The 17,176-nt window shown below is 34.5% G+C and overlaps 1 protein-coding gene across 4 annotated transcripts in view; it reads right to left on the bottom strand.

The window, feature by feature from the left end:
* WDR17 (WD repeat domain 17) overlaps positions 1-17,176 on the bottom strand; it is a 105,920-nt gene that overhangs the window by 61,832 nt on the left and 26,912 nt on the right. For all 4 annotated transcript variants that reach the window (XM_051832508.2, XM_051832497.2, XM_070068306.1 and 1 more), the window contains 2 exons: positions 9,728-9,856; positions 5,416-5,599 (listed from right to left, as the gene is read on the bottom strand). In XM_051832508.2, coding sequence (XP_051688468.1) covers positions 5,416-5,599; positions 9,728-9,850 — 307 coding nt within the window. In that variant the 5' untranslated portion in view covers positions 9,851-9,856. The remainder of the gene's footprint in view (positions 1-5,415; positions 5,600-9,727; positions 9,857-17,176) is intronic.

Here is a 17,176-nt window from a genome sequence, read left to right as displayed (position 1 = left end):
TTCATATGGTACATTTATGAAACAAAGCAAAATAAAAACCTTGTTCATTATTTAAGAAATATGCTATTTTCTTACTTGAGGACTGGATTTATAAAGTAACCCCACAGAATGCATGGTATATATTTAAAAAACTTCCATAATAAAAAAGAAAAGTAGAGTTAGGTTCAAATATTACTAATATGAATATATGATTCATATATTGAAAGAAATGTATAAAGTTATTTATCTTAGTAAATTATATATCAAAGCAACAAATGCTTATATTTGTATATAAGACCCTCTTTAGGCATTCTATATATACAACACAATATGGTATACAATTCTTGCTTCAAAGGATTTTAAGTACCAATGGGGTATTGCAAAAATTAAAATAATAAGAAAAGAAGGAGGAGAGAGGGTGGAAACAAGGGAAAGGGGGGGTGTAGGGTGGGAAATATCATTATTTTCTTAAAACTGTATATATGAAATGTGTTCCTTTTATATAAATTTCAAAAATTAAAAATAAATAAATAAATACCAATTTAGGGAGATGAGGTTCAACTGTGAATAGATAAGTGCTATTATAAAAATTTAATAACAATGGACTTGTTACAATGCTTTAGGAGTTTGTTTCAAATCTTTGCTTTAGAGGAAATAAACTAGTCACTTTATCTCTTTAAATCTCTTTCTGAATCTATAAAGTGGAGATTAATAATAAAAACAGCTGGTCACCTATTACACATGAATATTAAGAAAAAGAAATATAATATATGTAAAATACATTTGAAATCATAAAATATATTATAAAAGTTATTAATTCCTAGTATAGTGTGACCAAATAAATCACACATAAAATAAGTTATAGGGAAATCACTCCAGAGTGATTATGAATCTCCCCATAGCGATACACTAGTCAGCTGCATCAGAATCAACAAATTGAATATAGCATAACAGATCATGTGAATTATGGCCCAGGAATTGACTTAACAAGCTTCCCAAAATGATTTTCATGGACATAGATTACAGAGCTTTAAAGAAACTAGATTTGAATTCAATCTTGAAGGATGAGTAGTCTAAATATATAAAATGAGGAAATAGTATGAACAAAGACACAGAATTGAAAATTGTTGGTGGGGCCGGCGCCGCGGCTCACTAGGCTAATCCTCCGCCTTGCGGCACCGGCACACCGGGTTCTAGTCCTGGTCAGGGCGCCGGATTCTGTCCTGGTTGCCCCTCTTTCAGGCCAGCTCTCTGCTGTGGCCAGGGAGTGCAGTGGAGGATGGCCCAGGTGCTTGGGCCCTGCACCCCATGGGAGACCAGGAGAAGCACCTGGCTCCTGGCTCCTGCCATCGGATCAGCGCGGTGCGCCGGCCGCAGCACGCCGGCCGCGGAGGCCATTGGAGGGTGAACCAACAGCAAAGGAAGACCTTTCTCTCTGTCTCTCTCTCTCTCACTGTCCACTCTGCCAATTCAATCCCATCAAGGTGGCATGTGCCAATGCCATCTCACTATTCCAAGTGATCAATTTCAGTTCACAATTGATCATAATGAAAGGACTAAGAGTCAAAGGGAGCACATAAACAAGTCTAGTATCTGCTAACACCAACCGATAGAATAAATAAAGGGGAGAGTGATCCAACATGGGAAGTGAGATACTCAGCAGACTCATAGAATGGCGGATGTCCTAAATAGCACTCTGGCCTCAGAATCAGCCCTAAAGGCACTCGGATCTGGCTGAAAAGCCCATGAGAGTATTTCAGGCATGGAAAGCCAAGGCACTCTGGCAAAAAGATCTCTGTGAGTGAGATCCCAGTGGAAAGAACAGGTCTTCAAAGAGGGAGGTGCCTTTCTCTGAAGGGAGGAGAGAACCTCCACTTTGACTATGACCTTGTCTAAACAAGATAAGAGTCGGAGAACTCAAGGGGCTTCCATAGCCTTGGAAACTTATGACTGGTGCATAGGGAGATTATTGATGCCATAAACAGGAGTGTTAATTTGTAAAGTCAACAACAGGAGTCACTGTGCACTTACTCCTCATGTAGGATCTCTGTCCTTAATGTGCTGTACACTGAGGCTTAATGCTATAACGAGTACTCAAACAGTATATTTCACTTTGTGTTTCTATGGGGGTGCAAACGATTGAAATCTTTACTTAATGTACACTAAACTGATCTTCTGTAAAAAAGAAAAAAAAAAAAAAGAAATTATCAATTCCCAACTTGACTCTCACTGGGATTAAACATGACAATAGGTCTGATCTGATTTCATCATCATTTAAAAAAATCATCTATTATTTTTCACTTTATGTTTCTGTGTGGGAACAAACTGTTGAAATCCTTACTTAAGGTATACTAAGCTGATCTTCTGTATATTAAGATAATCGAAAATGAATCTTGATGTGAATGGAAGGGGAGAGGGAGTGGGAAAGGGGAGGGTTGTGGGTGGGAGGGACGGTATGGGGGGGAAAGCCATTGTAACCCATGAGTCGTACTTTGGAAATTTATATTCATTAAATAAAAGATAAAAAAAAAAAAAAAGAAAAAAATTCCAACCAAAAAAAAAAAAAAAAAAGAAAATTGTTGGTGGACAATAAGCACAATTTGCATCAACACTCTATGTACTCAAAGAGACAGAAACCAGCAGCCTAATGCCTATTTAGGGCCTGACGCATTCCATATACATTTGTTGAGTGAGTCAATAAGGCAAATATAAAATTAATACAGATTTAGGTTACATTAAAATATGTATTTCCCCAATAAGGGATGCTAATTTGTATGATCAAATCGCCACAGCAGAGTTGACAAAGGAAAATACAGTGTTGGCTTCTCTGAATGCATATTTGAGCAGGCAACAGGTAAATGAGTAAGCCAGAAACAATGCCATATTATTATAACAGAAAACAATTCTGTAGTATCTTGTATTATATACAAGCATACAAGCACTTCTAAGTGTTCTGCAAATATCAAGTCATTTAATAATTTCAACAATATTCTGAAAAAGGTAAGCAGTATTATACATTGTTACAGAAAATGTGACATTATCCAAGGTGGTGACAATTACATTTACATTTGAACTAATTAAAAATCATTTTCCTTCAAGAGTATTGTTTGCTTATTTGGAAAAAGCAATGAAAAACAAAACAGAAATAGCTTCAAGCCCAATTACTGTATGTGGAAGTTGCGGAGAAGTTCATTTAAAGCAATTACTACTTTACTGAAGTTGGATTGTATAACAGAAAATGAAATTCAGCACACTTCAAAATTATTTATTTAAAATTACAAAAATGCTCTTTTGTTTTTCACAAACCCAAAACTTTCAATCTTCAAATTAAGAAGTATGAAGTTGTTGACAAGTCTTTTAAAGGTTTCAAAGAAAGAAATGATGTGAAGTTTACAAAAATTTTTACCAGAATTATCTATTAGTTCGATGACTGCTAACCAGAAAGTCTTATTTATAATTACAGTGGTCAATGAAAACACAGTGCTCACACCTGATGAAGGAAAATAATTTCTTCACCAAAAATGGATGTGATCTATATGATGTTTGATGATAAGTTCATGGCTACACTAGGAAATAATATAATAATAGGTTGCCTAATCTCTACTTTTGTATAACATTTAGAAGATATACTTATTATGCAGGTATAGTCTCACAGAGGTTTTTGTTGCAATTTTAAGAGAACAATATTATGAAACATTTTTAGTTTATGCCACAAAATGTGGGAAGTATTTTAATGAAGATGTGTTGAGTTATTTAAAATTAATCTCATACAAAACTGAATTTAAAATATTTGGGGAATAACATTCCTGGTCAGGATATATAATTGTGGAGGATACATGCTAAGTGGAGAAAGACATATGCCCAGAAAACATGATGAAATATGAATAATTTTGAGTCCACCAATCACTGTAATATATCACAAAGCTTTGTACCAAAGACAACTTGTCTTTTTCTCCTTGATGTACTAAAAAAATAAAGGAAATCTGCTCATTATGTCCACAGAAGAGCACTGAAGAATTGACTTTTAAAAATATTTTGCTCAGAGATTGGAGAAAACTTTATTCATTGTCTAATAAATTACTGCAGGTGAAAATTAAAAATGGGTTATATGAACATGGAATTGAGATTTACATTTTTCTAGTTAAAAATTAACTCATTTAGCAAATATTTTTGGCTGGAGTTTTGTCTACATTTTAAAATTAATTAATAATTAATATAAAGGTAATATATTGCATGTATTTCATATATGCAATTTTAAGAACATAATGATACTTTCCAACCATTCTCCTCCTTTCTTTCTTATTTTTCTGATGACATTCTTTCAATTTAGTTTATAATTACAATCTTAATCCTCCACTAAATAAGGATAGTAAGGTAGTAAGCAGAAAGACCAGAATTCCTCAGGAATATAGACAAGGCTACAAACAATAATTAAATCTCAATATGTCAATTTCACTGATATATATTTTTGTACTGTATATATTTAAATAGATGCATTTATTGATTTTTTAGCATTCTTTAAACTTGAAAAGACAAGGGAAAACACAATATGCTAAATATGCTGAATATATCTAAAGGTTCCAAAAGGTATTATCATGAAAAAATTCAGGATAACTGTCTATGAATTATGAATATTGTTGCTATACATTAGAAGAATCTTATGAAAGAATCTTGAACATAATAGCCAGTAAGATTCTCCTGTTTCAGTTTTCTATCTTAAACTTACAATCTTCATTTTTGAAGCTGAATATGGAGAAAACATTCAGCAGTAGCCAAAAACCATAATCAATTGAGCAATATTATGTGCTCAAAAAAGGAGTAAATTATGCAAATTTAATGCAGAACAATGATTATTCAATCTTATCATCATGAGGTAATATCACTAGATTCAGGAAATGTTTCTATGAACTATATTGAACCTGTTAAAACCTTAAAAATAAAAATTAAAAAGATTGAGTAAAGATTTCCACATACTACATAGAATAATTTAATGGTATTATTCAAATTCAAACACTTGAAGTAGGAATTGACCAAATTTAAATGAAAATCATAAAACCAGTTAATCTCTGTACCAAATATATGCACAAAATTATCCATGTATTAAAAATTGGGTTAGAGTAATGGATAGGCAAATCTTATTAAAATCATTTCTTCTCATTTTTATATTTATTTTGGAAATTTTCATACTGTATTTAAACATCAATGAGATTGTTTGGTATTGACTTTGTTCTTGGTTGATAATATAGTCTAATGACAATTAATTCACAAAATCTTGTTTCAGTTTGGTGCACTTATAGGATATGCAGTGAAATGTCTTTCTTACATAGGTTACCATTAGAAAGTCTGAAAACATTACTTTAAAACCTGAACTAATAATACCAGTAGAAATATTGAAAGTATTTTATTCAGTAAAATAAATCCCAGTTATAAGTATACCTTTTGTATTGTTGAGTTTAGCAATGACTTTTTGTTCCTCAACATTCCAAATGATCACTAAGTTATCGGTACTGCCACTTGCAAACAGATCAGGGTTATGAGGACACCAAGAGATTGCTGTGATTGTTTTTTTATGTTCAGACATAACTGCGTGAAGTTTGAATTCATTGTAACGGTGATCCAACTAAAACAAAATATATAAATAAAACACTTTAGTGCTCCTCTTTAGACAACTCACTACGCATTACTAATCACATTACACAAAGCATACATAAGTGAAATTAGTTCAGCAATAAGAAGAAAGATATGAACACATTACAAGTCTCGGTTTACATTCAAGAGTATTCAATCATCTGAAGAAAACCATTTGAAATGAAATGAAACATCAATTTTAAAAATAAGTGTGGGGAGTAACTTGGACTAGGCTAAGTTACTGGAATTAAGACTTATTCTATGCATCTGCTCTCCCACAATATGGCACTGAAAGGGAGTAAACAACTTCTACGCAGCTGCCTCTCGCCAACTTGACTGATAAGCTGCAGGAGCTGATCCTGCTCCTGATTGGAGGAGAGCAGCGTGCTCGGCATGTGGGTAGCAGAGTTGGGATTGGTGGAAGAGGACTATAAAGGAGGAGAGAGACAACATGCACTGGGAACATCCGCATAACATCTGAGCAGCCCCCGAGAGAGCCGGCTGGCGGTGTGCCGCTCCCCCGTGGAAGTGGGGAAAGTGGCAGGGGGAACCGCCCCTCCATGGAGGTGGAGGGGTCAGCAGCCAACCCGGGAAGGGCCGAGCAGACAAAAGAACAGCGCAGGGTCCTGTGTCGTTCCTCTGTGAATGGGGGAGTGACAATAAGTAAAAATAAATGTTTTCCTTTTATACATGCATGACAAATCAGAGCTTTATTATATCTTTCTATAGTTATACATACTTCTTAAGGGATAATAATCTTAGTTTTGAAATATCGGTATGTGATTTTTCACTTATATAAGAATAAAAAAATTTAGGTTTAATAAACCAAGTGCTTATTATTACATTATTAAGCTGCCCAAAGCTTCCAGTGCAATGATATTATGGATGCTTTCCTGTTATTGGCTTTCAGATGGGGCATTATTTTATATTTTCATATGTTAACAGATGAAATGAATGGTCCTATTTTTTCTATTTTATTTGTAAACCTGCCTCCATTAGTTAGTGGCCTAATTGATCCATCGCATTATATCTCTTAGATTATACATATATGTCATTTTCTTATGCACTGGCCTTTCAACATTTAAGGAATCTTTCAGTGTTTTGCAAGTTTTTAAATCCCTATTATATTAAATATTTATTATACCACACTTTCATTAACTATACACTTTCTGTAAAATCCTTACTGCTAACATGACCTACAATACCCTATCATGATCAAACCTCTACTATCTTGTCAAACTAACTTCACAACACCCTCTTCCTTTTTTACTCTGAAAATCTTGATTTTTAATATTGCAAAATTTCTGTTTTTCGACCTTATAATGGCTGTTTGTTTGTTCTCTAAGGCTCTACTACTGATTTTCCCAGGATTATTCAAAATCCTACTCATGTCTGAATTCAAAAGCATCTCTTTAGAGAAATGTTTTCTGATCATGCTATCCAAATTCATAACTCTTCCCAAAACATGACTCTCTATCTTATTACCTAAATTTACAGCCTTTGTAGAATAAATTTCTTCCTGAAGTATTTACTAATTTGTTTACTCATTTTATCACTTCTCTCTGTTCTCTGCTCTTACTAAGAATATTACATTCCAAAAGAAGAATTTGCCTAGTTTGTTCATAGTTGCATTTCTAGTGCTGAGTATTGCTTAGCCAGTAGAAAACATTCAATTAATACTATTGAAGGAACAGGCACTTATTATATTATTTAATATTTAATTGTCACTTTTTTCTATTACAAATGGAGCTGTATGTTATATATAAAATTCTAATTGATGACCAAATTATTTTCTCCAACTTTCTTTTTCTGTAATTTCAGTAATCTTGGATAACTGTGGATGAAAACATTATTAAAGACTATCCAGTATCAAGGGTGTCTTCTTCTGTTTAGCTATGTAGAAATAATTTGAGTTGGCCTGTAATTTTATGTTTGCTATATATTTATAAATGAATAAATTTTTGAGTTTTAAAGTATTTAGCAACTTAAGTTACCTATGCTACATACTGTGAATGTATCTAATAGGAAAACCTGCAATTTAAGTTAAAAATTCAGTAGAATAATCCATAATTACAAAAAATATACAAGGAAACTATGTTGCACATCAGTGACCTTTCACTGGCTATACTATTCAAGTTATCCATATAGTATCTGTAAGTACACTATAGAATATTTAACTATTTGTAAGTATCAATTTATTAGTACATTCCTTTATATTTACAATTCAGAATTATGAGATTATATTGTTAGACTGAGATGGATCACAAATTACTCCATGGTTAGGGTACTTCAATACAATACAATAATGAACTGTCACCTGAGTTTTCTTGCATTAATTTCTAAATCAGGATAAGTTTTGTTTGCATTAGTCTTTAGTGACATAGGCCCTTTATGTTAATTTTAACTTAATCTTCCCAATATTTTTCTCATAAAATGTCATAATATTTGGACGTATACACATTTGAAAAAATGGTCTCTACTTTCATCCACTCAGTTTCTTACCACGCTTACCTCTTTAAGAGGACTAGTCTGTCTTGACTGACAAAATAAAAGACAAAATAAAAAATAGAAGAACAAGATAAAAGACAAAAAGAAAGGGACTGAAAACTAGGGTAGAGGACTTATAGGAAGAATCTGGGTTTGAGAAGCTTGGAAGTAAATGTAGAGTACAAAAAGGGAAGATAGGAGGAAAAAAGCAGGCATTTAGAAGGCTTGCTGCTGTCTAATGTGAATGAATGCATTAAATTGAAGGTACAATTTGATTGCTGAATGTTTCTAGTCTTGAAATAGATTACATAAAATCTTACTCTGTTTTTATGGAAAATTATCTTTTAGGGATCAATGAAAGTATTTCTTAAATATTCGTAAACCACGACAGTACCAACAATTAACTAGTATACCATAATTAAAAGGATTTTACTGGAGAATAAGACATTAGTTTTTACTTTTACCCCAAATGAGTTGCTATTTTAAGATACATTTAAAAAAAATCATCTAATTCATTTAAGATATTTAATGGATGTCTACTAAGTTTCTGAGAGTATGCAAGCATTTGAGAATTCAAAGATGGGGAAGATTCACTTCTAGTAAACGGAAGCATGTCGAGAAGCAGTCTACTTTATAAAGTCCTTCACAAATAAAAATGGGTCAAAAGCAGAATACAGAAAAGAGTATTTATATATGTTAACCTGAGATCTGAAAGATGAGGAAATATTCTTCAGATATGCAATGTAGGCAAACTGAAAAACTACTGTAAGCGAAGGCAATATATGAAAGAGTCCAAGATGTTCTGGAAAAATACAATCAGTTTGGTAGATTGGGAACACAGAATGAAAGGAGAAACAGAGATAGCAAGATCACAAGAAATCTTGAAAACTATACTGTGAAGTTTAGATGTTAAAACTATTAAAGTGTGATTAGTAATTAAAATTTTTCAAATTTAGATTTGTATTAGATGATTATTTTTCTGAAGTATAAATTAGAAAGAGGCAGAGTAGAAGTAGTAAAGACTTTTTGTTTAAATGAGAAGGATGTAAAGAAGATACAAAATACTAGAACCATTCACTCTTGTTTACCAAGGCTATAGTATGTGAGCAGAAGAGGAATTCAGACAACTCTCACATTTCTGGTTTAGATCAAAAGTTAGTTGGTCACACAGATATATTACCTCTGAGTTTAAGGAGAAAGCATGGCCTTGGATTTATGATGATTATGGAACCTCTATATGGAAAAATTTAGTAAGAGGTCATCAGCTGTATAAATTGGGAACTGTTAAGAAATCATTGCATGCCCATAGGATATTTTAAAAAGCAGCTGCAATAGTTATAAAGGCTTTTGTCTTAAATAAATATCATACCTTCACTTACTCTAATTATTTATACAGACTACTCAAATTATTCAATTGTTGACAGAATCTTTTCATATAAAATTGACAATATATGATATAAACAGGTTCTAGAAGTGTAACTTATAAAGCCAATATAGTATAAACAGCAAAAATAGAAAATATACATACAGTGAAATTAACAGCATTATGCTTTTCACATGATAAGGGCTGTAAGTGTTGAATAAATATTAATTTTTATCTATTATAATTTAAAAATAATTAGTTTTATTTTACCTGATAAATATAGATTGCCAGGGTAGCACAATATGCAAACCTGTCTCCATTGGCAGCACACACATCTTTGTTCCATGGCTGACATCCAGCAGCCAGCAATCCAACTTGCCTTACCTGTGACATGTTTGCCTTGAAAAACAAATTTGAAAACAAGTCAATCATTTCCATTATCTGATAAACTTCTTTTGCATTGGCATACACCTATCTCCCCCAGTCCTGATCTTCATGTCTTTCAGATAATAGAAACCAAAGTTTCAAATTTCTATAGACATCAAGAAATTCAATTTAAACTAAAGAAGAAACAGATCATAAAATGATGAATGACTTATAACACCTGGACAAGGGTTGGGAAATCCATAAGCAGTGATGGGAAAGTACAATTCTATGTAAAGAAGGCCGGCGCCGCGGCTCACTAGGCTAATCCTCCGCCTTGCGGCACCGGCACACCGGGTTCTAGTCCCGGTCGGGGCGCCGGATTCTGTCCTGGTTGCCCCTCTTTCAGGCCAGCTCTCTGCTGTGGCCCGGGAGTGCAGTGGAGGATGGCTCAAGTGCTTGGGCCCTGCACCCGATGGGAGACCAGGATAAGTACCTGGCTCCTGGCTTCGTATCAGCACGGCGCCCCGGCCGCAGCGCACTGGCCGCAGCGGCCACTGGAGGGTGAACCAACGGCAAAGGAAGACCTTTCTCTCTGTCTCTCTCTCTCTCACTGTTCACTCTGCCTGTCAAAAAAAAAAAAAAAAAAATTCTATGTAAAGGGTTTGCTACTATTAGAAAAGGCCATCCCACATTGTGAAATTTATGAAATTTATTAGAGAACTAGAAATATTAAGATTTATGTAGAAAATTATGAATTTTTAAATATTGGCAATTCATTCATGGCAGCAAATACAGATTTAAAACATTACAGGCCAATATTAGGAGGACTGTGACCCATGTCACAAAACTTTCATAGTTTTTACATGGAATCTTTATGCTCACAGAAATCATTTAAGGTATAAAAGGCAGACACTCAAGCTGCGTTAATAACATTGTTCAATGCTAATTGAACGGAAGGAAGCTGGAAATGAGTTTATATTTGAATGAAAATTCTTTATGTGGAAGGACAAAGAATATTGGAGTGAACAACCCTAGAGATGCAACACAAGTAGGACAGGAAATCCTATCCAGGAAAACTAAGGATTTAAAATGAGACAACTTTGCACCAAGCAATAGGGTATGATTGCTATTAGTTGCTAATCGTAGGTCTTGGTTCTTGTATCTAAAACACAGCTTCTCAACCGGATTTTCTGGAAGATTGTTTTCAGTTCCAAAAATTCTATAAATCTATGTATGAACTCTAAATATTTGCAACACTCTTTATAGAAAAGAAAGCGAAGAGTGAGACTATGTGGTCTATGATTGTATTAAAATCTCATCAAAAAGGAAAATCATACCAAAACAAGAAACACTTGTGTAGAATATTACACTTGAAGTTATCTAATGAATCACATTAAAAATTAAATTACTTACAAAATAGACTTTTTAAAGGTGGAATCCAGACCATTATTAGTTGTATTTTTAAATACAGTCTAATGTACTGGTCTAAAAATATAAAAACAAAGGGTAGGCATTTGGTACAGTAGTTAAAACACCACTTGGGATGCCACATTCTGCATCAGAATGCCTGGTTCAAGTCTCAGCTCTTCTGCTTCAGATCCAGCATCCTCCTGCTGCACAACCTTGGAGAAAGTGGCGATGGCTCAATTAGATGGGCCACTGTCACCCATGCTGGAGACCTGGATTAAGTTCTGTACTTCTGGCTTTGTGTGGAAAATGTATGAATTGCCAGCCCTGGCAATTGCAGGCATTTGGGGAGTAAGTCAGTAGATGGAAGATGTCTGTCTGCTGTCTCTCTGCTTTTCTTTTTTTTTTTTTTTTCTTTTTACTTGTTGATTATGGTTAGTGGTGCATTAAGCCTGTGACTATAGAGTACAATGCAATCATGTTTGTTCAAAAATTAAAGAAAAAAAGAAAAAAGGGAGAAAAAGGATTGAAGGAGGGAACAAGTATGGTTATTTTTCTAGAATTGTACCTATGAAATGCATAAAATCTGTTCTCTTTATATTAATAAAATTTAAAATAAATGAGTACTAAATACTAGTGGAAATAAATGAGCTTGAAACAACATTCTTTGTGTAGGATACAGTTTTAAAAATGAATCAAGGAAGAAACAGACAATTCCTCCTAATACGAGAGATCATTTTCCACTTGTGCTACAAAATTATGTCATGTAATTCTCTATTTTTCACTGCTGTTAATTTTACATCTGATATTCAAATAAAAAAAGTGCAAATAACAATTACAGTGCTCACATTTTGTTTTAGAAAACTAAGTAGGAAACTGGGAGACATAGTAATTTTGGTTTACCTAACACATACAATAATTAATATTTAGTTGATATTTGGCTTATGCTGCTAAAATGTTTAATGTCACAACCAAAACATGTAAAATGACACATACTAAACACAGACATATAAATATATATGCAGATCTGATCTATGGCACAAGCATTGCAGATCCTTGCTCAGTGAATCCCCTGGAACTGTCTGCCTCAAAGTAGCATCTCTTTCTATCCTGCTACCTATCTTTAAAGCAGGTTATTCTGAACCAATGATATCCGGAATTGCCATGGAAAAATAATCTGGTGTCTCTTCTTATTATCTACCTTCTCAGGTGAAACTGTATTGACCATAACCAAATTTTCTTCTTTAACACTCAGAAATTAGCAAATTCTAATCAATTATTTTTCTCCAATTGGTCATAATTCATATTTAATTACAAAACTATTTTCTCCTTTTTATCTTTGCCATTTCATATTTTACAATTTTGGAAAGGATCTACTTTTTCTTCTTTTCTTCTCTTTCTTATCCATTTTCTCCTATCTTTATCCCAATAATCACCTTTATCTCACTCTAGCGTGATAAAGGCAGAACTAGGGATATGTGAGCAGAACTACTGATAATTTTACCCAAAATGTAAATAAATTATTTTAAGTAAAATTGACATGATAAAGTGCTTTCAATGTTAGTACTATAGAAATTCTTTTATTCTTCCTCTAATGACAACTATGTTTCTTCAAGCATTAACATTCAAAATAAAGAAGATGTACACCTTTTCCAATTAGGATTATTATGACATGCTGAAAATGGATACTATTTCAGCCTCGATGTGAATTATTTAGGCTTTGTATATTAAGCCAGAGATTTGTATATTAAGCCAGAGATTTATGATTATTACTGGTAACATTTGTGTATAAGTAAAAATAATTTCTGATTTCTGTTTAACAAAATTTTGACTTTATACTTGAAAAGGGAAAAATCTTTAAATACACATGTTAAAGGGAATCATTTTAAAATATTCACTTTCTCCTTTCTCTTTTTAATTTGGCTTTGAAGAAATGTCTCTTAAGTAATTTGTCCATTTTGAATGGGTAAGTAATTTGCTTTAAAAAAGGAGATTTATTTATTTATTTACTTGAAAGGCAGAGTTACAGAGAGGGAAAGGCAGAGGCAGAGAGAGAAGAAGTCTTCCATTTGCAGGTTTAGTCCCCAAATGGCTGCAAAGGCCAGAGCTGGGCCAGATACAAACCAGGAACCAGGAGCTTCATCGGGGTCTCCCTCGTGGGTGAGGGGCGCAAGCCCTTGGACCATCTTCTGCTGCTTTCCCAGACCTATTAACAGGGAGCTGGATGGGAAGTAGAGCAGCAAAAACTTGAAACAGCAACTCTATTGATTGCTCCCATTGCAGGCAGCGGCTTAACCCTGGATGATGGCACAGCGCCAGTCACAATCATTTGCTTTTGTTGCTGAATTTTAGGAGATCTATATATATTTAAGGTATTAATTTCTTACCAGATTTATGATTTATGAATCCTTTTCCCCTTCTGTGGGTTGAGAGTATCTTTTGAAACATTTTTTTCATGAAATCCACTTTTGCAATTTGCCTGTGCTTTTGGTATCATATCTAAGAAATCACTGTCAAGTACAATGTTTTGAAGAAAACAATTTGTTTTCTTTTGATAGTGTTATAGTTTGGGGATTTACATTTACATCTGTCTCTCTCTCACTGTCTAACTCTGCCTGTCAAAACAAAAACAAAAACAAACAAACAAACAAACAAAAACAATGTCCTTACTGATTTTCTAATTGGTAGATGTGTCCATTTCTGATACAGAGGTGATAAAGTCTCCAAATGTAATAACAGACTCATCTTATCCTAGCCTTTAATTTTTCTTTATATACTTAGCCCATCATTAGGTATATATACATTAAGAATTTTTATGTCTTCCTGGAGAATTGACTGCTTCATCATTTTTTAAAAAGATTTATTTGTATTATTTGAAGGGTGGAGTTACAGAGAGAGGGAGAGACAGAGATCTTCCATCCGCTGATTCACTCCCCAAATGGCTGCAATGGCAAGGACTGGACCAGACTGAAGCAAGGAGCCAGGAGGTTCTTCCAGTTATCTCACGTGGGTTCAGAAGCCCATTTTCTGCTGCTTTTCCAGGTGCATTACCAGGGGGTAGGATGAGAAGTGGAGCAGGCAGAAATCCAACCAGGGTTCACATGGGATGCTGACACTGCAGGTGGTGGCTTAACCTGCTACAACACAGCACCAGGCCTTGCTCCATCGTTTTGTAACAATTCTCTTTATCCCTGATACCTCTTCACACTCTGAAGTTAGCTCCATCTGCAATTAGCTACTCCCATTGTGTTTTGATTATTATCAAAAGTATATATCAATGGTATAGTTCACCTTATCCACTTACTATTAAAGTGTATGCATTTTTTGTTCTTATAGACAGCATATTGTTGGGTTGTTTTTTAGTGTACTTTGAAAATCTCTTCTAATTGGTGCAATTAGACCATGACATTTACAGTGATTGTTGATATAGACAGATCTATTTTTTGCATGTTTCTTTCTGCTATCCATTTGTATTTTGTTGTTGTTGATGGTGGTAGTTTTTAAAGATTTTTATGATTTATTTGAGAGGTAGTTATAGACGGAGAGAGGGAGAGACAGAGAGAAAGGTTTTCCATCCACTGGTTCACTCTCCAAATGGCTGCAAAGGCCAGAGCTGGGCTGATCTGAAGCCAGGAGCCAAGAGCTAGGGGCTTCTTCCGGCTCTCCCACATGGATGCAGGGGCCCAAGCACTTGGACCATCTTCTACTGCTTTCCCAGGCAATAGCAGAGAGCTGTATTGGAAGAGGAGAAGCCTGGACTTGAATCGGCCCCTGTATGTAATGCTGGTGCCGCAGGTAGAGGCTTAGCCCACTATGCTACAGAGCTGGACACTCCATTTGTTTTTTCTTGTTCTTCCCTCCCTTCCCCTATCCCTTGTTTTTGCATTCCATGTGTTTTTTGCTTTTTGTAGTTTTCATTGAGCATTTTGTATGATTCTAAATTCTCTTATTTGCATATCAATTATACTTCATTGCTTACTTCTTTAGGTGGTTGCTCAGTAGTTTACTATATATATATATATATATATATATGTATATATATATATATTTGGGACTAATTCTAGTCCAGTTTCAAAGAACACTATATGCGTCTATGCTTCATGGATATTGTAAGTGCCTTAAAGTAAAAACAATAGTCCAAATGCCTCCCTCCTATCCATTTGTTGTCATTCATTTACTTATCTATAAATGTGTACAAGCACATAATTATATGTAAGCACACATCATTGAGCACCTTGTGGGTATTATTTTGCACAAACTGTTATCTGTTAGATTAAAAATGAAAATATTTATTTTCTTGCCTTTACTATGGTTTTGTGACAGTGGACTCAAGGTACCATGTACAAGTGCTTTACACAGGCCTTTAGTAATGTAGTGATAAGGTATGTAGGCAGGGGTAGCATTTCATAATCTTTTGGTGAGCCAATGCCTGTTAGCAGGCTTCTCAGTCCATTCCTCTACTCGTCTAGTGGGGTTAGGTGGCTTAAGGAGGCTGGAGTGGTATATTCTTCATGTCCAAAATGGGAAGCTACACCAGGTTGGAGTTAAATATTTTGCCAGGTAGGTTATAAATTCTGATAAACCCAAGAATGTTAAATTCTGATAAAACAGTTTCTGAGAGCAAATTTTCTTAACAAGAACAGAAAACCCTGGTGTAATTCAAATGGTTCCTTCTCCACTCGCCCTGATAGAAAAAAAAAAAAAAAAGTGGATTTTTCTCCATTGTTCACCATGATCACCTAACTCCTAAAAGTGAAACTCAAAAAAGCATGCTCCCACACCATAAGCAGGTCTTTCTCCAGTTTTTAACTTTCAGATTGTCCAGACGGTTCCTCCATCCACTCAATTACAGTTCACATTTTCTCATTTTCTTACTCTGGCAACAGTTCTCAGGGAAGTTTCTGCTCTAGTTAAGTTGTGATCCTCTGTGTCTCTCTAATTTGGGGAGCTGGATATAAGAAGTGTTTATTTTTCAATTTGTTCAGCTTTTTACTTGGTAGTATGGAATGGTAACTCCTAAGCACCTTACATGCTACACTGGAAACTAGAAGTCCTTCTCTTAACATTTAATTATTAACAAATTAATTAATAGATAAATGATAGATATGAGAGAGAAAGATACAGAGAGAGAGAGAGAGATGAGAGAGAGAGATAGAAAGAAAGAGAGAGAAATATGATTGATAGAGAGAGAACTCCCATTTACTGGTTCATGCCTTAAACGTTCTCAAAGCACTGGCCCAGGAGGCCCGGCCAAAGCCAGGAGTTGGGAACTCAAACCATGTGTCCCAAGTGGATGGTAGAGAACCAATTACTTGGACAATCACTACTACCTCCCAGGATCTGTATTATCAGGGAGCTCAAGTCAGGAGCTGGTACTGAGAATTAAATCCAGGCATAACTACATGAGATCTAAACATCTCAACTGACTCTTTTAACTGTTAGACTAAATGTCAGCCTCAGCCACATTCTGCTAATGTTTTATTCATTAAAAACAGAATGCTTCTATATCTGTGCAATATATTTTAATTATCAGTATATCTTTATTTCATATGTTTTAAGTTTCTAAAATTAGGTAATATAAGCACTTTTGTGTTGACATAAAATTTGGTGTATGCTTTTGTTCTTAAAGAGTTTTTACAGGTCTTACAGTCCAGAAACTTATATCCTTTTAAAATGCAGAATTGAATAACTGCTTTTAAGTCATCCATTAAACTAGGAGATAATAAGTAAAAAATAACTTGTCTAAGCCATTCATTAAACCAATAAAGGCTTCTGGTGCAGTGGGTTATACTGGAGCACCTAGAATCGAGTCTCGCCTTTGCTTTCAATGCAGCTTACTGCTAATGCACCGGGGAGGCAGCAGATGATGGATCAAGTCTTTGAGTCTCTGCTACTAACAAGGGAAATTCTGATAGAGCTCCTGGATCCTGGCATCAGTCTGGCTCA

Source organism: Oryctolagus cuniculus, chromosome 2, assembly GCF_964237555.1.
Source record: "Oryctolagus cuniculus chromosome 2, mOryCun1.1, whole genome shotgun sequence".
Lineage (NCBI taxonomy): Eukaryota > Metazoa > Chordata > Mammalia > Lagomorpha > Leporidae > Oryctolagus > Oryctolagus cuniculus.
Note: the sequence above shows the minus strand (reverse complement) of the source record. Positions and strands in the feature narration are given on the sequence as shown.